General features: G+C 38.4%; 5 protein-coding genes across 8 annotated transcripts; 1 reads left to right on the top strand and 4 right to left on the bottom strand.

Annotated features, from left to right (window-relative positions):
* Positions 1-355: 355 nt before the first annotated feature.
* Positions 356-6,745, top strand: tmem181 (transmembrane protein 181). 3 transcript variants are annotated; one of them, XM_014990825.2, is made up of 17 exons: positions 356-630; positions 1,555-1,658; positions 2,422-2,489; positions 2,969-3,059; positions 3,156-3,274; positions 3,387-3,503; positions 3,603-3,683; positions 3,784-3,883; positions 4,217-4,347; positions 4,434-4,525; positions 4,610-4,667; positions 4,757-4,859; positions 4,950-5,001; positions 5,081-5,163; positions 5,249-5,338; positions 5,421-5,487; positions 5,572-6,745. In XM_014990825.2, the coding sequence occupies exons 1-17, from the start codon at positions 497-499 to the stop codon at positions 5,654-5,656; spliced, it is 1,575 nt and encodes a 524-aa protein (XP_014846311.1). In that variant the 5' UTR covers positions 356-496; the 3' UTR covers positions 5,657-6,745. The 3 variants fall into 3 exon arrangements, with proteins under 3 accessions (XP_014846311.1, XP_014846310.1, XP_014846312.1); XM_014990824.2 differs by having other exon boundaries at positions 3,384-3,503; XM_014990826.2 differs by lacking the exon at positions 356-630 and adding an exon at positions 1,162-1,323 and having other exon boundaries at positions 3,384-3,503.
* dynlt1b (dynein light chain Tctex-type 1b) lies at positions 6,738-8,963 on the bottom strand. The gene is made up of 5 exons (XM_088001718.1): positions 8,120-8,963; positions 7,895-7,936; positions 7,516-7,639; positions 7,364-7,441; positions 6,738-6,931 (listed from the first exon to the last, which is right to left on the bottom strand). Exons 1-5 carry the CDS (start codon positions 8,144-8,146, stop codon positions 6,861-6,863), a joined length of 342 nt encoding a protein of 113 aa, XP_087857844.1. The 5' UTR covers positions 8,147-8,963; the 3' UTR covers positions 6,738-6,860.
* A 121-nt stretch (positions 8,964-9,084) lies between these two features.
* gtf2h5 (general transcription factor IIH, polypeptide 5) lies at positions 9,085-10,405 on the bottom strand. 2 transcript variants are annotated; one of them, XM_014990827.2, is made up of 3 exons: positions 10,274-10,405; positions 9,906-9,998; positions 9,085-9,644 (listed from the first exon to the last, which is right to left on the bottom strand). In XM_014990827.2, exons 2-3 carry the CDS (start codon positions 9,938-9,940, stop codon positions 9,464-9,466), a joined length of 216 nt encoding a protein of 71 aa, XP_014846313.1. In that variant the 5' UTR covers positions 9,941-9,998; positions 10,274-10,405; the 3' UTR covers positions 9,085-9,463. The 2 variants fall into 2 exon arrangements, with proteins under 2 accessions (XP_014846313.1, XP_014846314.1); XM_014990828.2 differs by lacking the exon at positions 10,274-10,405 and adding an exon at positions 10,119-10,228.
* Positions 10,406-10,632: 227 nt separating this feature from the next.
* On the bottom strand, positions 10,633-17,338 carry serac1 (serine active site containing 1). Its single transcript, XM_014990822.2, has 17 exons — positions 17,204-17,338; positions 16,679-16,789; positions 15,361-15,397; positions 15,116-15,258; positions 14,628-14,717; positions 13,971-14,102; positions 13,766-13,887; positions 13,533-13,661; positions 13,333-13,446; positions 13,064-13,226; positions 12,838-12,988; positions 12,603-12,744; positions 12,309-12,409; positions 11,988-12,085; positions 11,709-11,891; positions 11,480-11,623; positions 10,633-11,405 (listed from the first exon to the last, which is right to left on the bottom strand). Exons 2-17 carry the CDS (start codon positions 16,770-16,772, stop codon positions 11,269-11,271), a joined length of 1,980 nt encoding a protein of 659 aa, XP_014846308.1. The 5' UTR covers positions 16,773-16,789; positions 17,204-17,338; the 3' UTR covers positions 10,633-11,268.
* A 708-nt stretch (positions 17,339-18,046) lies between these two features.
* myct1a (myc target 1a) lies at positions 18,047-21,146 on the bottom strand. The gene is made up of 2 exons (XM_014990830.2): positions 20,776-21,146; positions 18,047-19,786 (listed from the first exon to the last, which is right to left on the bottom strand). The coding sequence occupies exons 1-2, from the start codon at positions 20,828-20,830 to the stop codon at positions 19,239-19,241; spliced, it is 603 nt and encodes a 200-aa protein (XP_014846316.1). The 5' UTR covers positions 20,831-21,146; the 3' UTR covers positions 18,047-19,238.
* Positions 21,147-21,377: the final 231 nt, after the last annotated feature.

Raw genomic sequence — 21,377 nt, 5'->3', positions numbered from 1 at the left:
GTTCAGTGTCAAAATGGTTTTTGTTAAATTACACGAAAAATGTTTTTTTTTTCGTAACTGGGTATGTTTATATGAAATGGCTAGATTTTAAATATTCATGTGATGCACACATCAAAGGATTAAAGTGACAGGATAAACGGCATACAAAGCAAACATAATAAATATACAGGTTTTATTATGTCGATTTTTGTACGCTGGAACCTGTAAATCTTTCATTATCGTTACTTCCCGTCCCTGTCCGTGGTGCTGAACTCTGATCACGTGACCCCCCCACCCCCACCCCCCTCTATGGCTGCGTGTTTCCGCCCCCTTTTCATTTTAACACCTTTCCTTTCTTTGTCTTTTCATGAAGCGACACAAACAGAACAGCTTCGGCTGCACTTTTAAATAAACGTCACCACAATACTGTATAGACAGGTCTATGTGAGCTATTTGTTGAAGGCCGCGGATTGTGTTCTCATCGCCATTTTCAGCCGTCAGACACCTCGGTGGAATAATGGACACAGACTACTCCTCCGGCTTGGAAAACCCTCTTTACAGCGAGCTCAAATACTTCTGCAGGAAAATACAGGAGGCCTATCAGGACCTGAAGGAGGATTTAACACCTTATCGTGATGATCGATTTTACAGGTGAATCTGTTCTCAACGAATCTGCCGAAATATATGATAAAGGATTTGTTTTGTAATCAAAATGATTCTGAAAGGTAAAGGGAAATTTGCTAGATATCAGATTATTATGAGGGCTGTTAATTATACTTTTTTTTTTTTTTACACGTTACACATTTTGCTGATATCCTGATAAACACTTGATGAAAGATATTCAAATAATTAGTAGGTCTTGTTAAACAGCAACTAAAACATAAAGGCGTATTGATTATTGGCAACAAAAGCAACAAGTTGCCATGTTTTTAAACACCGTTTTACATTAGTGAGAAAAACATGTCTTGAAATACTAATCCTAAAATAAGGCAGAAGTTGACATACCGCCACGCAAACCAGTAATTAATAAATTAATAAATACTGTTTGTAATTCAAGGTATAGACCTGATGTAGAAACAGAGAATGCCCTGTGATTTCTGTAGCTCAAATTACAAAAAGGTGCAGGCAGAAAAGGACGCATGCTACATAGGCTTCCTGATTCTTAAGGCCCCTTCGAAGTTCCCCTCCCTCGGTTCTGCTGTCACGTGACTTCCAGACTCCTCCCATTCGATGACGTTGCCCCTCTGCACTAGCAGCTTGATGTTGATACACGGATGTGGATTCACGACGAAAATCTACCAGTTTTTCGCTCCGCCGAGACTGTACACCGGATTAAATGGAGCTGTAAGTGTCCTTTACGTCCAGGGAGCTTAGTAAAAACGTGTATTTGACGCAAAAAGTTGTGAGAATTGGCGTTTAAAAACCACATCTGTCAGTACTGTTAGCTTAAACTAGCATGGATGCTGTTGTGTTGACATCCGGCTCAAACCAAAGCGGCATTAAACTTGGAGCAAATACAACGTTTTTGTCGATTTTGTGTGTGCTTTATCATTAATTGCCATCTTCTCGTGACAGGCTGGCACCCATGCGGCTCTACACCTTGTCTAAAAGACATTTTGTCCTGGTCTTTGTGGTGTTCCTGATATGCTTTGGACTCACAGTCTTCATTGGGATTGCAGGTACGTGACGACGCCATATGAAGCTTAAAAGTGTTAGGTTTACGAGAAATGAGTCTTTCCACCTTCCTGTTACTCATTGCGTTTACGTGAACCACAAAATCATTCTCATTTGCGTTGAATGCAGCATGTGAGACTAAAAAGCTTAAATGCGCAGGTCAAATTTGAGAATCCTCACTGCTTCCCCTTCAAGGATATCCTGGTATCTTGTTCACAAGTGATGGTGGGATAAAGCTTGGGATGTATAGATATATTGGCGATCATCTTCTGTTCCTCTGGTCTTTTAGTTAATTGGCAGATTATTAGTTCACCTTGAATGATGGCATACACTTTTTCTGTTACAACCACACATTTTTAAATTTGTCTGCTGCATTTATATGTGGGCCCCCTTTACTTTTATAGCCCTAAATAAAACCATCTGTATTTTTTTTTCCTGCTTTCCATTAATGCACAATCATTTCTAAACCTATCACCTAAAATCCTAATAAAATTAAGGTTTGTTTGTAAAGTCACAAAATGACTTTTTCAGTCATCTCCATAGCAACATAACTCAGTTCAGGTTATGAACTTCCAGGCTCGGAGCTAGCGTCACGATTGTATACGTTTTCATAATTCTTTACAACAAGCTGCATCTTTTCGCAATAAAACTGCTCAGCAGCATTGGTTCAATTGAATCTCTGTCTTCCTGCCTGACACATCTTATGTGTTTTTCTTCGTGGGGTTTTGATTTGAGATAAATAATTTCTGTGTTTGTTTACTTTTTTAGGTCCAAGGATTATCGCTGAGCAGGAGCATAATGCTGATCAGTTAAAAAACATAAATAGTTCAATAAAGGTGAGACATTTCTAGAACAAAGGAGCGTATATTGCCAAAACATTTCACAATACTTTTAATAGTTACCTGTCTATTTCATTTGGTTTGTTACCTGTCTACACATAAAGCATATTTGATCTAAACCAACAATATTGTTTGTATTGTTGTTATTTTAAAACTCAGACTCTCAGACGGTTCGAGGCCTATTACAAAGATGTGAAGCAATAAACCATTAACCAAATTTTTTTATTTATTTTTTTTTTTTTTCTGGACCTGGTAGCAGAAATATTAGTACTGTTTGACAAAAGAGTTCAAATATTTGGAAGAAAATAATTTTTCAAACAAATACGTGATTTTTCACGAAGGTCCAAAGTAGCGATGAAACCATCAATAAAAAAACACAAATTCTCCCCAACACAACCCAAATAAAGATATCCTGTGGAATTTGTCACATTTTGTAATTATTTAATCTTAATTTGTTGTGTCATTGATGCTTTCAGACTGGACCATTTAGTTTAGATTCTCCAACTCTCACCACCTACAACCAGCAGCTGTGGCTCACCTGTGTGATGCAGGCTGGAAACAGCAACAGTACGTCACTTTTGCCTTCACATCTGAATGCGCTCTGAAACCTGCGCTATCGATCTTTTTACATGCCTAATAAAGCCAAACTTCTGTCTGCAACAGTGAAAGACTTCAAGCAGAACTTTGAGATCAACGTCGATCTTAAAGGAACGATCCAAGACGCCAGTGTGGCGCACATCAAGAGCGTGCAGCAGAAATCACGGATGCTGCACTGTGGCGCTGTAAGTCAACACACAAGATCAGAGTGTCGCGCAAGAACTTGATGACTTTTTTTTTTTTTTTTTTGGCGTTCAGTAAAGTTATGCAGTTTTCCGTTTTTCGCCTATGAAGCAGAAATGTGACGAGATCATTGTGCTGCACCTGGGTTACCTGAACTACACTCGGTATTGGGTTGCAGTCAGCTTCCAAGGCCTTGAAAACATCTCTTATGAAATCAAGGTTAAATTTGTGGTGAGTGGAAGTCACAGACTTTTCTTTTCTTTTGATGTTTTTAATCGCTTCTCTGTTTGATGTCTTTTCCCATTCTCTTGAATTTATTTCCACCCATAGTGGAAAACGTACAACCCCACCTTCTCTCAAGTGGAAATTTGGTTCCGCTTTGTCTTTGTGGTTTTGACTTTCATGGTAACGGTAAGAAAGTTTGCTTCCAAGGTTTGAAATATTTTAAGGTTGCCAGCTCAGTCTGAACATAGCAAAGTGCGACAGTAACAATATCCCTTTTATTTTCTAGTGTTTGTTTGCACACTCTCTGAGGAAGTTTTCCATGAGGGATTGGGGTATTGAGCAGAAGTGGATGTCGATTCTGCTTCCTTTGTTGCTGCTCTACAATGGTGAGTTTCCATTTTCTATCAAATTTCACACCTGGGTGAAGATGGCCTCCCAACCTTCTTCAAATTAAACTAAATTTTTGTCTAATGATTGCGCTTGTTTATGCCGCTATCATTTTGAATGGTTTCTAGAGGTCATCAGATGTTAGACGTGAACCGATGCTTAATTAAAATGCTCTTTAACTGTAGCAATTTAATCAAAGTGACATCTCAAGAGGTAACAGAATGACATATGAAGCTAAAAATCTGATTGTTTGTTCAACTTTGCAGCAGATGTGAGTACAAAAGGGAAATGCTAGAGTTTTAAGAGGTTCTGTATTTTTGTTGTTTTTCCAGATCCGTTCTTCCCGTTGTCATTCCTGGTGAACAGCTGGTTTCCAGGGACCTTGGATGCTTTTTTCCAGGCTCTCTTCCTGTGCTCCCTGCTCCTCTTCTGGCTCTGTGTCTACCACGGCATCAGGGTTCAGGTGGGTGCAGCCGCTCTTTGCATTAGTCCACTAAATGTTCCCTTATTTGCTACCGATTGCCGATTCTGTTATTGTTCCTTTTTCAGGGCGAGAGGAAATTCCTCACCTTCTACCTGCCCAAGCTGATCATCGTGGGTCTGCTGTGGCTCTCTGCCGTCACGCTTGGCGTATGGCAGACGTAAGCGGGAATCGCCAAATATTCTCAGCTTCTTTCAAACTGTGACTTCTAACAGAACTGAAGAGCTCTACTTCTCGTTTTCAGCGTTAACGAGCTCCAGGATCCCACCTTTAACTACAAACTGGACATTGTGAACTTCCAGGTAAAACTGGTGCCTTTACCAAATTTTAAACAACTTTTTATGACAAAATTCTATAGTGTAGTAAACAATCTCCTCTCATCCTTCATCAGGGCATGAAGGTGTTCTTCCTGATCGTTGTTGCCTTCTACATCCTGTACCTGATATTCCTAATTGTCCGAGCTTGTTCTGAACTGAAGAACATGCCTTACTCAGGTATCCCAGAATCCCTCACTTCTCTGTTTTTTGTTTCAGTGTTGGGTTTTAGCCCAACACTGAAATAAACGGTACCTCTTTTATCTCTAGATCTTCGGCTTAAGTTTTTGACAGCGCTGACGTTTGTGGTTCTTGTTATAAGGTACGTTCAAGTTAGGCTGCTTTTTTAATTTAAAAAAAAGTAAAAATCTTTTTTTTTTAATAATCTTTCTTTCTTCCAGCATGGTCATTCTGTACCTGAGGTTTGGTGCCAAGGCTCTTCAGGATAATTTTGTGGCTGAATTATCTACCCATTACCAGAACTATATCCTTTGTATTTTGTTAAAATATGCAAAATCTTTTGGAAAACTCCATGGAGGTATTGTATTTGTCCTTAATTCCAGATATACCAGCTGAATTTTTATCCTTTTATGGCCTGCTCAACTTTTATTTATACACGTTAGCATTTGTGTATTCTCCCTCAAAAAATGCCCTTTATGGTAAGTGATACCTCATGATAAACTGGAGCATCTTTTGGGTTGTAGGACATTTTAAATTGATTCATTAATCCAACTTTCCCAGACTCGCAGCTGAAGGATAACCCTGCTTTCTCCATGCTGAACGACTCAGACGATGAAGTAATTTATGGGTAAATGTTTTCCAGAATGTTTTCTTCCCTTTTCCAGGTGCGTGATAAGACGCAATCCTAACAGATCTGTGTGTGTTTATGCAGGAGTGATTATGAGGAGATGCCTTTGCAGAATGGACGCGCCAACAAAGTAACGACAAAGTACCAGGACGACAGCGACAGCGACTGATGCATCCGTTGGCAGATCACTTCTCTTGTCTCTTCGGGGTTGGAAACCGCGAGGATTCAGGGATTATCATTTGTGTGCATCTGCTCTTATGAAGTTAAACAAAACAAAAAAACTGTACATAAATATATATATTTTTAAAAGAAGATAAATTACATCTTTGCTGAATGTACTGTACTTTTGAAAGGTGAGTAAACCAACTCACACAAAAGCAACACGTATGTATAACAGTTTTTACTGGTGTTATAAGCACTCATGTGTGACTTCAAATCCTGATTAATTGAAGCAAACAGGAAAGGTGTCATAGAGTTGGAGTTCCGATTTGAAACATTTTAAAGCTTTATTTCAAATCACTGTCTGTCTGACTACTTTATATCATTCCTTTTTTGCCTTTTGGCACTCTGACAGTAAGAAACCACTGCAAGATGCAACTCACTAACATCATAGTTTAGGTAGGAAGTAAATTATGCTTCAGGGAATCCAATCATAAAACCTCTTTAACCTCAGATAAAGGGGATGTTATAAAAGAGCCTTAATTTCAACAGGTACCACTACTATTACCACTTTAGAAAAGCAGCTGTAAATGTGCACTTTTCAAGTTTTATTTAATTTGCCAAAAAGTGATTTGATACTGTTTTGTAGGATAAGTTGTGGAAGATCATCTTCCAACCAGCTAGTTACTCAATTCTTATCCCAGCATGTACAGAACAGTGGCCCAAACATTTTTTGCCTTCCTTGAACCTTTTTTTTTTTAATTCAGAACTTTACTGATATTGCCAATGTTCTTCTTGTTGCTCTCTTCTGTTTTAAGAGTCAGGAGCTTATGGACAAAAACAACCAAAATAAATGTATTTCTGTTCAATATGGATGTGTTTTAAACAAGTTGGTGCCTTGTCTTTACTCCTTTTCTCTTGTAAATGGGCTCCAATCTCAGATCTCTAAATGTAAATAAGTGGAATTCCTTGTAAATGTCGGTTATGTTGGCTAAACATGGTTGTTTTTTCAAACGTTATTAGTTTGATTTTGTTGACGCAAGGCTGTAAATATGGCAGTGTTATGTGATGTGGAAATAAAGCAAAGTGGATACAGACATATTAAGGTTGTTTAATTGCACTTAACATACAAATAACATTTCATAAAATTTCATCCAACATTCTACTTTGTGTAAAACAAGAAAATTTAACGGAGTTTTAATTATGCTTTAGTTTTAGATGGCCAGCCCAAAGATGCTGATGATGACATACATAGTGTCGTTTTCCCATCTCACTGTGCAGCTTCCTGTTGGATACAAATATGCAAAAAAGTGCTGTAAAATGCGTTTGCTGCTTATGGACTTCTCTTTTTGTTAAATGTTTCAGATCATATGTTAGAATCAGAAATGGATAACTTGGGTACCATCAAAAAGGCATTTTCAAAGAATTTCATTTATTAAAGGACATAAGTTATCTAACCTGATCCTGTGTGGGGAAAAGGTAATTGCTTTCTAAACTTAACTAATTATGGCAGTCCTGGTGTTTAAAAAAATAATTTGTCATTTAAAAATAAAATTGACATCATTTGTACGATTTTAAACCATGTTACTTGTTTATAAAAGCTTGCGGAAAATCTTTTATAAACAAGTGTTTAGTGTTTCAAATTTGAAACACTAAAGCTGCTACTAAATAATATTCATAAGCTGTATGATTTGAAGAAAAAGAGAAGTGCGTTTACCATCAGTAGTGTTGTCCCAGAAGCAGGTGCTGGCTGTTTGCAGCCCTGCTCCATTCTTTTGCATGATGATGCAGTTTACTGAAGCAAACACAAACGGTGTTCAGAAACACAAGAACTAGAAATGCCATTCTTAAATCAGGAGGTCTACATACCGATGAACTTGAACGGCTTATCCAGCTTGCTGAGCTGAATGAGGCACTGCTCCACCACGCTGGTGGTCCACTGGTTCACTCTGCCGTGCTTGTAGGAGTTTTCTCCTATCACCGTTTCTATAGACTGCACAGGACCAGACAATGTTCACCGATCTTATAAACACCTAGAAAACGTTAGTTAATGGAGAAGTTCTGCTTCCGGTGTATGTTTTGGCCCCTACCAATGAAAAGGAGAATAAAAACGGTGCCTAGCAACCGTTAGTGTCCTTAGCAACCAGGTATCGCTAATCACAAATTTCGCAGGAAAAGGGTTGAAAAGTTCCTTTAAATAACACTGTCAGATTTTATTAACAATTACAAATACGGATGTTTCTCTTACATCTTTTATGATCTTGCTCACTTCTTCGACAATGAACGTGGTCTGCAAAAAAACAAAACAGTTTAACAAGCTAGCCAACCGACGGAGCTACTCAGAGGGACAAGTGCCCTTTGTAGCATCAAATACTGCGCATATTTAAACATGTACATTATACAAATATAGTATTTATCAGATTTATTAAAGTTTTCACTCCAGTAAGAGACGAATATTGAGAACACAACATACCTTATCTTCACTCATAAAATCGTCCATCGTTGCTAATGTTTCAGAAACCGGAACTAGAATCACTATAAAATTATCTTCAAAATAAAACAAATGGACACGTCTTGGACAAATTAAATCCTCCCCCGTAAATACGTTTTTAATTGGGACCACTGATAATTTAAATATAACTATAAAAAAAAGAGAAACATGTAGAAACGAGATGGGCACAAATGCAACAAAAAAAAAAACAGGCTTTTTACGACTCTCAAAGGAGATGATCACTTTTATTGTGTACGCATTCTAAATGTTTTAAATTAGAGCGGCAGAAATGTTTTTGATGGAAGCTGTAAGAAAACTCATAGTTGCAAACTACTAGTAATCTTATTTTTGAAAATAACCGGAACTCTAGAATAGTTTATCGCCGCAAACTTTCAGCAGTCGTTTTAGCTTCTGTCCCTTGATAAAAACGAGGCTTTCAAAATGTTGTTTGGCTCCCCCTTTAGGCAACGGCTCAAACTGCACCATAATCATTAAACAAAACTGCAGAACGACTCGGAAAAAAACCCCAAAAACGGTAACCTGAAGTACTCATTCATGAGCTGAACCAAAACCAGACAGTCTTACTAAGGTAAACTTAAAAGCCTGTTTTTGAGCAGGTCAAAGTTTCAGAAATACAGATGAGTAGAAGCCAATACAAAGTCAAGAAACATAAAATGAATAAATGTGATCAATGAGGCATGAGCACAATGCTGGTATGTCTAAATGCCCTCCAGGGGACATGAGGGAGGAAAAAAATCCTCATGTCCCCAGGAGGGCTCCGTAAAAAAACAAACTATAGCTTTGTTTTTATTTTTAAACAATATCTGGTTAGAAAAAAAAAATAAAGACAGAGACCTTATACAACAAAATTGGGAAATAATTTTTTTTGGGGGGGAGAAAGGGGGAGGAAATGCTTGTACATTATATTTCCCATGAAAAGAGAAGGCTTTGTCTCCAGGTGGAGCAATTTTATTTAGAAACAACTTTTGAAAAATAAAATAAATCAATGTTACTGCCAATTTCTGGTTCTTTTCTTGGGTTTAATTACCATCTCCAAATGTTCTGTCAGGGATCACCTCCAAAGAAGCATTATTGTGAAGTTTTGTCTCTTTTCCTTTAAGAATTATTTCTATGCAACACTTAGCGGCTTTAGATAATCCAACACAATAAAGAGAAACTTACTGAGCAGCTACAACGTAAATGAGTTTTCACAGAAATAATCAGCAGCTCTTCCAGTTGAGCAAATGGCTGCAAACCAACTAAAAAAACCCCAAAACAATGCCAACCAGTCCATAGTACAGGAGTTTTTTTTTCTTCTATAGATTGTTATTTTTGTGTGATGGGGAATGAATTCTGGTCCATTAATTCGCCGACTCTTTCCTGCAGGATTTGAACCACCTCTGCCAGGATGAAAACATGTGTGTCATCAAGATCTTTTAAGATGAACTTCTTTCCCAAAGCCATCGTTTCGTCGAGGTAGAGGAGGAACTGTTTCATGGCAGGATCGCTGGTAGAGAAGAAACGAAAGAGTTCATTTACAAAAAAAAAAAAACTAAGTAGTTGTTCAGATGGCAGAATTTAAAATATATAGTGCTAAAGTCATGCACGTAGCTGGTAAGGAAACCATGGTACTGGGCTGACATTTTTTGTATTACAAACATTATTGTTTTGGTTTTGTGTTTAAAATACTAAATGTAATTCTTTCAAATTGTGTATTTTCCAGTATTACTTTCAGACTTCTGCAAGAAGATTTGAGGTTCACACTTACCATTCAACAAGGACTCCTTTGTGGACGTTTACCATGTTGACACACGTAGAGGTGATCAACAACGCACTTCCTCAGCCGCAGCCAACTAATGGGCTAAATAATCGGCAGCACAAAGGAAATACGACATTAATCACAGTTCATAGTTAGCAGTTTGATTGTTATATAAATCAAGGAAATTAATTTGAATGTAACCAATGAAACAGGAGAACATACAGAGAACCAAAGTTATTCTTTTACGAAACATCTGTTGTCTGATCTTAGCTAACCTTGCTAACGCTAAGTAAATGCATCATTTGGCGAGATTTGTTCGGCTAAACAACTGCTTTAAATGTCTAACGTATCAATTAACTCATCATACATCCACGTACCTGATTATATTACAGATTTCTGTACAATTACGGTAATTGACTCCTCTCTGAGCAGCTGGTAGTAACCACTCCAACTTTCAGTGACAAATGTACGGCGTGCGACAAAGGACAACTGTTGTTCATTCGCATTTGAGAAACCCTTCATCCGTTTCACCCGATTAGATATAGTTTACAAGAGATCATTTCTAAGGATATGTTAATAATTTTCTTTATAACCCATTTTGATGCATAATATTTATTATTCTTCATCTGCTGTTATCCCCAAAGAAAAGAGTTGATAGGTTTCTCATATAATTTTACTGTGCAACACAAAACAATGAATAAGTGATGTCAAAAAAGAAGAAAAAACCCCACTAACGTTCTCCAGTTTTACTCATTTGTTGGATTTATTGTCATCAAACAGCATTTATATTAGGTTTTAAGCCAGAAAATCAATTATATCAGCAAAAATATTTCTACTGCTCGATTAATCTTCAAGATAAAATAAGTGAGCTGATGTAATATTAATTCAGAGCCCTCTGAGGTCAGGCTCAGAAAGGAACACATTTTGGCACAAAAATCTGTACAATTTATAAATATAAAAATAAAGCTCAACACCAACACTCTGGTCCAAACTACTGAGGAGTATTTTACAGACTAAAAAGAACTTGTTATATTCTATGTGCAAGGATAAGCTTAATCGTAAACATGGTAATGGTGACGTGTGAAAACTAAAATGATGGAAATGTGTCTGATTTGCAGGAAATGCCTATCTAAAAAATAATCCCAACATTTTTTTAAATCACAGTTGACACATATCCACAGACATTAATGGGTAAAGCAAAATTCATTTGTCTTATTCAATTGGTATTTCACTTCTCACATAATGATTAGTGCCCATGTTAATGTGTGATAAGCTGGTAAGGTGTCGTTTCAGGTTTGATTTAAGGGTGTAGGGTGATGGTCAGTTTCAAGTAGTAGGTTGCATCATTGTTATTTGTGCTTCTGAAGTTGCATCACTGGCTGATGAAATGCTGCAGTGCTTCTTGGATGAACTGCAGGCTGCGTCTGTACAGAAACGAGTCTTTCTTCTCTGGCTTGCAGATGTTGAGATGATCGACATCCACCTTAATAAGCTCCCCAAGGCCGAGATCTAAAACAAAACGAAAGCGCACTCAAAATGAGAAATGGAAGGACACGTGTCGCGTAGCGTCAAGAGTTACACACCTGCTGACTGCGTTGGTACCACCACAACCTTGATCATGGGACTGATGTTTGTAGGCTGGGTCTCTGCAAAGCTCAGCACCTTGATTTCATTTTCTTTGGCAATATTGAGGAAGCCCTCATTTAGACTGCGGAGATCTGGTGAGTCTTTAGACACGCAGATATTTGACTTTTTAGAGGCTGAACTAAACCCAGAGAGTTACGCAGGTCAAAATGACAACAGGAGATTCACCTTTGCAGAGTTCCCTGACTTCTATAGAGGGAAACAGGAGATATCTGACATTGACAGAGTACTCTGCCATGAAGGTGCCATGGTGAGGAACACTATAGAACATAATCCCCTTAGTGTTCTTTAACAATCCCTGCAGATCTGGGTCATCAGCTGCATCCAGCAGCATTTTCTTCACAAGTAAACCTAACAGAAAAATCAAACACAAGAGGGCATTAAAGTAAAACATACATTCTTAAACTGAACTGAAGGAATAGGAAGAGAGGTTTTGTGGCAAAATACCTCCCATACTGTGAGCTACCCACACCACAGGCCTCTCCCCAACTCCTGCAAGCTTTAATTTGTTTAGCAGCTCTCGACTTCTGTACGCCAACGACTTCCTGACGAGACAAACGTAGAAAAAAAAAGAGAAAACTCTAAATAACTGCAAACTCGTTGGTCTGGAACAAAAATGCTGTTTTTCTCACTGGTGACGTCACATTAAAACGCCCATGTGAACGATGTTTCCTTTTCAGCAAAAAGCAACATGACCACTTCAAGTACTTTGGTGCATTCAACCTGAGCCAATCACAAATGTACATGAGATGAAAACAGATTTTTCACCTTTGATTGTCAGCAGGACAATTAGCCATCCAGTCACTGAGATGACTGTCATACTCCACTGACAGCACTCTCAGGTTTGGACAGTCAGCCGCCAGCCACGACTGCCAAAAAAATTAAATTAAATTAAAAACAGAACAGTAAGTGGTAACGTTTGTTTACTCAAAAATCATTAAAAACTCCAGAGATTAAACAATTTCTAGTCACTTTTAGAGCCAGAGAGGCAACATTTTATCGCATTTCTTTTAAACACGTTGAAGATCCTTATGTTTTTAAGGTGACATGAATAATTGTCACCTTTGGCCAGCACTCTGTGTAGTCATCTTCACTTTCAGCTTCCCTCTCTTCTTCTAATGTGCTGCGGTCCTTCTGCCTCCATGTTTTAAAAGCTGCTCCTAGAATCCCATGGATGAACAGCACATCTGCTTTGCTTGACTGGCTGAAAATAGACAAAGTCAAAAAGTGACTGTTCAGTTGTATTTAGAAAATAAATGAAGCTAATTTTAGCATAAAACTATAACCATCTTCCTACTCAACACGTGTTTGTGGGTGGAGGATGTAGACGCCATCTTGGTATTTCTCCCTCACCGCCTCCCTGTCCAGGTTGGCCAGAGCCCGAGCCGCATGAGACGCCTCCATCACATGAGGAGACTTCATCGTCTCGGCCAGCACAGACACCCAACCTAAAGACAGGCAAGTACCGTTAAGTTAGTAATGCCTGGATAGAAAAACATGTCTCGAAATGGGAACTGACTTACCGGACTGGACTATAGCCTGGTGAATGCTTTCGTTTAGTGCCAGGTTTCCTATTACCCGCACAATGTTCCTTTGGATCTTCAGGGACTCCCTTCGAAGCTGATAAAGTCTCTGAAGAATCTGCAGACCTCCATTTTCAACGATGCGGTCACAGTGGCTCTGCACCTGCAGAGCACACAGTCAAGTTTCTGTGATTTACAACAAGGCATCAGTCACAGTCTGGGAGACTTCTCCACTGAACTGAATTCACATGCCGTCTATGGGTAATTACCTTTGAGTGCTGTACGAGTGCTTGCAGACAGAAGGACTCGGCTTTTTCTGAGGGAACAGAGGTGAGGCTCTGGGCGTAGGGAAGCCCATTACCCCCAAAACACCACAGACCACCCTGCAACACCAATCAATGCAACTGTTTTCTAACTTTTCCCAGCCATTAAATCCCCAAAAGCTTGTGCATTGATTTGTTGACGATACCCTTTGTGCCGCCATAGACTGATTGCTCTCCCTGAGTGCCAGCGAGGTGAAGTACTGCACACATCTGTCGACCTCAGACAGAGGCAGAGACGCCAAGAGCTGCCGCAGACCATCCTCTGCTGACACACCCTAAGCAGACAAAAGCGCTGTTGGTAGCCGTTGGCAGCACATCTTTCCATGGTATGGAAATGTGTACTTAGAAAAGGATTATACTGTTTTATAGAAATGCATACATCTTCTAAATCAGGCAGTGCAGGCGGCTGTCGGAAGAATCGCAGGTCTACTTGAGGCGTTCGGGCCAGGCCCACTGCTGTTCGCTGGTCGATTACTTGGGCTGCTGTCTGATACTGGTAGTCTGCATTGTTCGAGACATTTGAACTCTAATGCCAAATGAGTTGATGCAAATTAAATGTAGAAGACCACCAATTGTGTTTTTACCTTGCCAGTGGGAATTTTCTGCAAGCTCCTGGACGGCCTGAAGTCTTACGGCCTTTTTAGGTGACTGTGTCCTCTTAAGAAGCAGCCATAGTGCAACCTCGTGTGGGTCTGCATCCACATGACTAAAGTGCTCTTAGACACAGAGACAATAAATCAATTTACTAACTTAACACAATATCGATACATCAAAGTGAAATTGTGTTGCTAAGACAGCTAAGTGCACAAAAGAACTAAACCCAGTCTATGTCTAATAATCTTAATCTACAATACTGCTTTTAGATTAAAACAACGTCTGGGGAGTTCCATCACAAACCTCGTAGCGAGAAAAACTGTCTCGTCGCCTTGGCAGCTTACAATTAGCAAAAGTTCAAATGTTAACATTTTGTCCTTGAACACTAGTTCATAAAAACTAGAAACTCAAAAAAGTGTCAACTAAGGATTACACACATTGATGTATGATACAAAAAGGTACGTATGACACAAAAACAGGATGTCCATGTCTAAGGCAGGTGTTTCCTTTGTCCTAATATAAACAGACAGCCACAATGACAAATAAATGCGCCTTTCTGCTTCTTTAGGCAGCAATATCACATTTCTTCCTTCAAATTAAAGACAGAATTTTCCTACATAACCCTGAAGCATCGTTGATTTTCTTACCGTCTAGTGACTGTAGGAAAAGCTTAGAGGAGATTTCCAGAAACCTTCTGGCTGCTTTGTGAAGTTCCCTCCTTGCTATTTGTGTGAGCTCTGTGAAAGAGTAACTTCACACAATAAGTGAAAACTTGGAAAACTTGAGTACAGCAATTAGTGTCAGTGTCAGTTTGTTTTGAGCCTTTTGTCCCAAAATGTTGACCTTGAATTATAAAAAATGAGATCATAGAACAGACTGACCCAGAAATTTCATACAGGAAATAGAGTAGAAGGAGGAAGGAAAGAGAGAGGGAAATGGCACCAGATGTTATGGTCCACCTGGATATGGAAACACAACTAATCATGTCCAAAATACATAAGGACACTCAGCCAGGACTAATCCTGCTACTCCAGACAATATCACACGTCTAACAACATCTAAGACACATCTACAAAAACAGTTTACAGGTTTTGCTTATGTGGCACGAAAATCTCTATAAATGAAAAATCATTACCTGCAGTCAGATTCTCCCTTTCGGTAGAGGATGTGGCACTGAGATAAATGTACGACTTGTATTTCTCCTGAAGGATTGCACTGGTGTCGATGGTCACAGACTTATCTAAGGCAAATACCTCATAAGTGATGAACAGACAACCCCTGCAGAGAAGGATGAAGAAAAACAACGTCTCAGAGACAACTTGTCTTACACAAACGACAAACTTTAAGTGTTGAAATCGGCATGGCGATACGGCAACTTACCCAAAGACAACTGCGCTAGTTACTTTAGCTATTTTTCCTAAATTTTGTGGGAAAAGAAAGTTAATATTAGTGAACAGTTTAAACAGACCCCAACTTAAGCATTAATTAATTAATTTATTTACTATGAGCATAACTCAGTGTCCAATGAACAATCAAATTCTGTTGAAACTGGGAAGCAGAATGGAGGATTATGTATTTAACATGACAAAAAAGAAAAATAATTTTCAGACAGTGATTTTTTTTAAAATTGTAAAAAATGAAGAAACATTAGAATTTAATGGGAGCTAAATTACCTGGCAATTAGGTCTAAATGTTTTTTAGAGGTACTGAAACTTTTCATAGCAAAACTGATGAGTTCACCACTCAGAGGTTTAAAAACCAAAATGTCTTCTGAATACATATTCAGAAGACATTTTGGTAAATATACAGTAAATATACAAAAATAAAGGAATAAAAAAATCATTACAAATATTTTTACCGTCAAGGCAGTCCTTTGTATACAAGGAGCAAGGAAAAAACCAGTAATCACTATTTTCTAGGCTTTAAAGCAACACTGAAAATGAGTAGACCAAAGGGGGAAATCATCAAAAAAAAGCACAAATTTCAGTGCATTTTATGATAGATCAACTTTTAAATTCTGCCATGTTGAACCAATACTTTGTAGAACCACCTCTCAATACAGCTTCAGATCTTTTGTGTCATGTCTATCTCAGCTTAGCACATCCAGAGAATCAAACTTTTGTCTTTTCTCCTTTGCAAAAGAGAACACTTTTTAAGTTTTGCCACAGATTCTGCATTGAATTTAGGTCTGCACTTTGACTGGGTAGTTCTAATGTAATTTGTAACAATGTTTGTTGTGTTTTAAGGTCTTTGTGATGACAGGTGAATCAGGTGAGTCATCCTCTACCCGCATGCATAGAGGTTTATTCAGAGGCGTCTCAATAAAAATGCATGCAACACTTTTAGATTTTCACTTGTAAGACGTCCTGGAAATGGTGTACACTTTTACCTCCAATTCACAGTTAAATGCTACTTTTTGCTTGGAAAAAAATAAAATCTCAACATAATAAAGGTAAAGGGAAGTAAATAATGTTTCAAAGTGATGCGTGCTGTTTTGGAAGAATAGGATATAAAATACCAGGCAAGACTCGGTCTCAAAACAACAAAAAACTGTTCTCAGTTTTAAGAGAAACATAATTCCCAGGTCCAACATAAATTTAGAGATCACAACGATTTGCACATGAATGTATTAAATGTTAGCTCCCATTTTTAGCTGGGGATTACCAATGTGGTAGGTCATTATTGTGTGATGTCTTACTTAAATGTTTCCACAGGAACACTTTATTCACACCAGGTGGCCCAGCTGTGCTCAATCTTCTACAGTGGATCAAACGGAGAGCTGCTACAGACATCCTCCACCTCTCTGCCTCTACATCAGTCCAACCAAAACAAACAAAGAAACCGATAGATTTCACAAACCAGGTGTATTAATGGGTGTCGAACGTTTGATGTGTTAAATAAACTATATAAATTGCATTAGGACAGTCAACACCAGTCCTAGCTAACTGTAGCTTGTATAGCGTTGCTTCATATAGGCTTATTCACCTGAAGCACACGGTCAAACATGCTTCACTTTGTGACACACAAATAAAACACCAAAAAGTGACATCTTTTGGAAAGCTAACACACCGAAACGCAGCAGTAATCTAACGAAAGCAAGCTACATTAACGGCTAGCTAGCTAGCTGTTACAGCTCGCACTAATAGTTAAATCAGAGGTGGCATTCAAAGCTAACCAGCGAATAAGTTGTGGGTTCATTTTAACAACTAGATAGTATAGTTACCTTAAGTATTACAGGTTAACCTTTAGAAGAAATAATGTATTTATTGTCTTCTTCGGCTGCAGCTGGTGTTTATTAGAATCTTCGTCTCACAAATAATACGTCGTCGACCGCTAATGATGTCACCTAGGATCATCAGGTGAGCAAACATTTATAGAGTTTGATAATAAATACCCTGAACGGCTTTTTAGTTATTAGTGTGAAGGCTGTAGGCGTTCACACACTCTTGAGTTCCTATATTTTTTCCGTACACTTTTCGCCAGTTAACTACTAATGGATACTTTGTGCTATTTTAACCATTCAAATTTTACCATATTCTGTTCTGCGCATTCAAAACACTACGGCTATTGTTTTTTTTTTACGGCTTTGGTATTGACAACTTTTAAGCCTTATGAAATACTCAGCTTTTTGTGATCATCTTGGGCCCCATTGAAATGAATGCAACATCCCATAGTTTCTGAAAAATTCTGGGAACGCCATTTAAACTTTAAAATGCTGTCATATTCTTCTGTTTCTGTTTATCTCAACATTTTCACATCTTTTACAGAGTTCATAAAATCCCTCTTCATGTTGCTCAATCTTTAGAAAAAAATTTAACCCTCCCAAACCCTCCACCCTTTGGGCGGTCTAATTGATGCATGTTTACTCTGGAAAAAAAAACAAAAATATTTTGTTGCAGAAAAGCCTTTATGATTTGGTCAAAACTATCAAGGCTATAAAACTGACTGTCAGCCTCCTATCTAGATATGTCTTAATATACACAAAGAACATGACACCAAATATTATAGAAACTATACCAAGCTTATATGATGTTATCCAGTTATTGAAACACACCAGAAACAAATATGGATGGATGTATAGGTGATTTATTCAAATTCTCCTGTTGTGGTGTCGGGTTTGAGGATTTGGTCAGAGGTTCGGCTATCAAATCACTGATGTCATAACATTTCCTATTTGTTATCGACAAGAAATCCAACACATTGAAACACTTCACATCCTGTAGGATTGCAAATTTCTTTTGAGACCTGTGAAATACTGTGTTTTTGAATAATTCATTTGTAAAGAAAAACTATTGGTACTGCAAACCCTTGACAAAGTCTGGCATGGCTCATATCAAGCCACCTTAGAAAAGTATTTTTATAAACAGGGACTTTTGGTTTTTCATTATAGAACATAAAGTAATGTACCTTATGTGCTCCAACATTTGCCATATTTTGTCTTTATGCCAAACTTTTTTAGGTAATATAGATAAAAACTGAATCCGCAACACTTCTCCCAATTAATTAATACTAATTATTGCTTGAGTAATCCACGAAGTGAGGGCGTAGTTGCTAAAAATCTATTGTTTTATTATAGTCAATGATCAATTATCTCTTACAAATTTGCAATCTCACATATACACAGATTTAAAAAAAAAAAAAAAATTGGCATCTGTAGCAATAACACTTCCAAAACTTGTCCTCTTAGACAACCTCTATATCTTTAGTCATCCTACAAGTATTTATAAATATATATGCACTCAATGATCATGGTAATCCAAACCCACAAATATTAGGATTTTTCATAAACACCCACTGAGACTGACAGTAAGAACATGAAGGGCAAAAAAAAATACTCATACAAATGACTATTTGGCCGATCTAACCCTGTCTTAAGTGCCATTTTGCATAGTTTCTTGCTCTTCCTTCATTTGAGTTTCATGTGTATTTCTTACAATAATAATGCTTCAGGTTTCTACATTTTGAGTATAAACTAAAATAACCTCCCATGAAAACATTTCTAACTCTGAATCAAATCTAAATATAAGCTAAGCATCTTTATGAATGATTTATTTTTTACATAGTAAACAGTCAGTTTCACATGTATTATCTATTTAATCAGTAATGACAATTAATTAAAGAAATGAAGAGATGCAGAAATGACACTGCAAAAAACTCGAGCAGGTTTTTAGATCCTCGCTGTTTATCTCATCATCCAAGTCAGAAAAAGCACTTAATTAATCCATTAGGGCTTAGTTATTTAAGTCTCCTCACTCCTCTCAGGTACATGTTTCTTGATAAGCCCTGATAATGCTCTCATAAGCTGGAGGAGGGGTCTGCGTCACACCCAAACCCCTCAGACCATTGTTCCCCCAAAACGACTCTGGTCTTGAGTGGTTGACCGCTGGCTCTGCAGCGGTTTGCGCCGATCCAGCTGAGGTGGTCAGAGGTGGCGTACGAGGCAGCGTGGTCTGACTCCCCTCCTCAGCCTCCCTCGCAATCTGACTGCACTGAATAAGGGGATGGAAGGTGGAGGCCCTGAAGCTGGATTTATGCCCCACTGCATCCAGGTGATCCGGGGAGGAAGTCGGGCGATGGAAGCTGAAGGCGGCGCTTATCAAGCTGTTGTTGCTGCGACGTTCGTAGCTGCTGCTGCGGTTGAACCCTGGGCGACTGCGAGGGGAGTTCTGGGAGCGGCGGGGTGGACGGCGGGTGATGCTGGCAGAGCCTGCCTTGCGTCGGGACATCCAGGTTAGGATCAAGTAAACCGTGGCACCCAACAGTAGGCCCACAGCGATGGATACACAGAACGCTATAATTAAAGGAGCTGTGAAAATAAAATAAAATAAAAAAAATCCTTGTTTAAAAAAAAAAAAAAATGTATTGCATTATACAATAAAGACCAGAGAAGTTGAAAGGACATTTTGTTTATAATAATCTAAATTGTGTGTTTGCATCCACTCCACTTCACTACAATACAACTCAACAAAATCCAGTGCAACATGTTGTCTTCAGAAATCACTTCATTAGCAGACGAAGTCCACCTGTAATCTCTGCATTAATCAGCTGTTCTGTGAAGGCTTCAGACGTTTGTTAGCGAACGTAAGTGAAAGTTGTGGAGAACTTTAAAGCACAAGCTTTGGCACAACTGCAAACATAGCCAGACATGGCAGCCTACTGAACTGCTTGAATGAGCAAGGAGAGCATTTATCAGAGAAGCAGCCAAAAAGTCTATGGCAACAAAGTATTAGTTTAGAGAAGCTAAATAATCTCACTGTACATTATATATCTTAATACTTCACAACTATGTGCCGTTTTGTACTGGTCTACTAAATTGCTATAAAATGCATTGGCATTTGAGGTTGTGATGTGATAAAATAGAATAACTTTAAGCAGCCTCAATTATCCATCTAAAAACATAACACTTTTAAAACAATACCTTTCAAGACGATCCCACTTGCTGAAAAGAAAAACTTTTCTGTTTCATGTTTAGTAGAATCACTGGCTTTTTTTCCCCTCTCATTTTGCACAGAGAAAAGCCGACAAGTTAAAACACTATCTGCAAATCGTATTTGAGGAAAAATACAACTTTTAACACAATAAAACATTTTAAACTGTGACGATAATGAACATGGTAGTTTTTGAAAGCAAACTGTTTATTCACAAGGAACCCGGGCAAACATATTGTACCCATTTTAGCAGTGATTAAAGCTTCAGATTCTTGAGTTAAAAAAAAAAGCGCCAACCAAGGAGACCACATCAAATGAAGCGATGGAAGGGGAAGGAAAAGTTTTAAAAAAAAAGAAAAAAACTCACCAGCATCAAAGGACTTCAGTATGTCCAGAATGACATTTGTGTTGTTTTCAGCCATGACAAGAAAAGAAACTGATCCCCCGTGCAGCCGGTCTTATAAACTCCTGTTCCCCCACTTCTCCCCTGCAACCTCTTTGTCAGTGTTTCCCCTCTTCTGATGGGTTTTCCTGTCTTTTTCAGCCTTGTCCCTTTTCCTGTTTTCCTACTTTCTCTCTCTCTGCTGCTTCACTCACTTTCTCTGAGACTCTTTCCGAGAGAGGCTTGTACTCAGAGGCACGCAGGACCGACGGCGAACCCTGGCAGTCATCTTGTTTATGGAAGCGGAAAACTACACTGTCACATTTCCTGCTTTTCTGCTTGAAATTAGCAACAGGAGTGGCTTATCTAAGCAGGACAGAGATCCTGGAGGTGGGGAGACAGGGTGTTTCTGTAATCACTTCCTCTCCCATCACTTCCTTAAGGTTGATTAATGGGGGTGGAAAAAAGTTATCACAACATAACCCAGGGATATTAAATGTTTCTGCTCAATATTTCTGCCTCGTACAAAAAAGACATCATTTTTCAATTCTAGAAGTGCCATTTTCTTTGAAGTGAGGAGATTTCTG

This window comes from Poecilia mexicana, unplaced genomic scaffold (assembly GCF_051168715.1).
Source record: "Poecilia mexicana isolate PSO_F unplaced genomic scaffold, ASM5116871v1 scaffold_21, whole genome shotgun sequence".
NCBI classification, from domain to species: domain Eukaryota; kingdom Metazoa; phylum Chordata; class Actinopteri; order Cyprinodontiformes; family Poeciliidae; genus Poecilia; species Poecilia mexicana.
Note: the sequence above shows the minus strand (reverse complement) of the source record. Positions and strands in the feature narration are given on the sequence as shown.

Bases quoted from the DNA above. Each gene is read 5' to 3' on its own strand.
- dynlt1b (XM_088001718.1), bottom strand. From the start codon at position 8,146: ATGGACGATTTTATGAGTGAAGATAAG. The intron at 7,640-7,894 runs GTAAGAGAAACA...GGTCCTGTGCAG, and splicing joins TGAGCAAGATCATAAAAGAT to TCTATAGAAACGGTGATAGG. The intron at 6,932-7,363 runs GTAAACGCACTT...TGTATCCAACAG, and splicing joins CTGGGACAACACTACTGATG to GAAGCTGCACAGTGAGATGG.
- serac1 (XM_014990822.2), bottom strand. From the start codon at position 16,772: ATGTCTGTAGCAGCTCTCCGTTTGATCCACTGTAGAAGATTGAGCACA. The intron at 12,086-12,308 runs GTGAAAAATCTG...TTGTCTCGTCAG, and splicing joins TGTCCTGCTGACAATCAAAG to GAAGTCGTTGGCGTACAGAA. The intron at 11,406-11,479 runs GTGTGTAACTCT...GTTTTGTTTTAG, and splicing joins GGTACCAACGCAGTCAGCAG to ATCTCGGCCTTGGGGAGCTT.
- tmem181 (XM_014990824.2), top strand. From the start codon at position 497: ATGGACACAGACTACTCCTCCGGCTTGGAAAACCCTCTTTACAGCGAG. The intron at 4,348-4,433 runs GTGGGTGCAGCC...TTCCTTTTTCAG, and splicing joins ACCACGGCATCAGGGTTCAG to GGCGAGAGGAAATTCCTCAC. The intron at 5,164-5,248 runs ATATCCTTTGTA...TTCCAGATATAC, and splicing joins ATCTACCCATTACCAGAACT to CAGCTGAATTTTTATCCTTT.
- myct1a (XM_014990830.2), bottom strand. From the start codon at position 20,830: ATGGCTGAAAACAACACAAATGTCATTCTGGACATACTGAAGTCCTTT. The intron at 19,787-20,775 runs GTGAGTTTTTTT...TTATTTTCACAG, and splicing joins ACTGAAGTCCTTTGATGCTG to CTCCTTTAATTATAGCGTTC.
- gtf2h5 (XM_014990827.2), bottom strand. From the start codon at position 9,940: ATGGTAAACGTCCACAAAGGAGTCCTTGTTGAATG. The intron at 9,645-9,905 runs GTAAGTGTGAAC...CTTCTCTACCAG, and splicing joins AAAGGAGTCCTTGTTGAATG to CGATCCTGCCATGAAACAGT.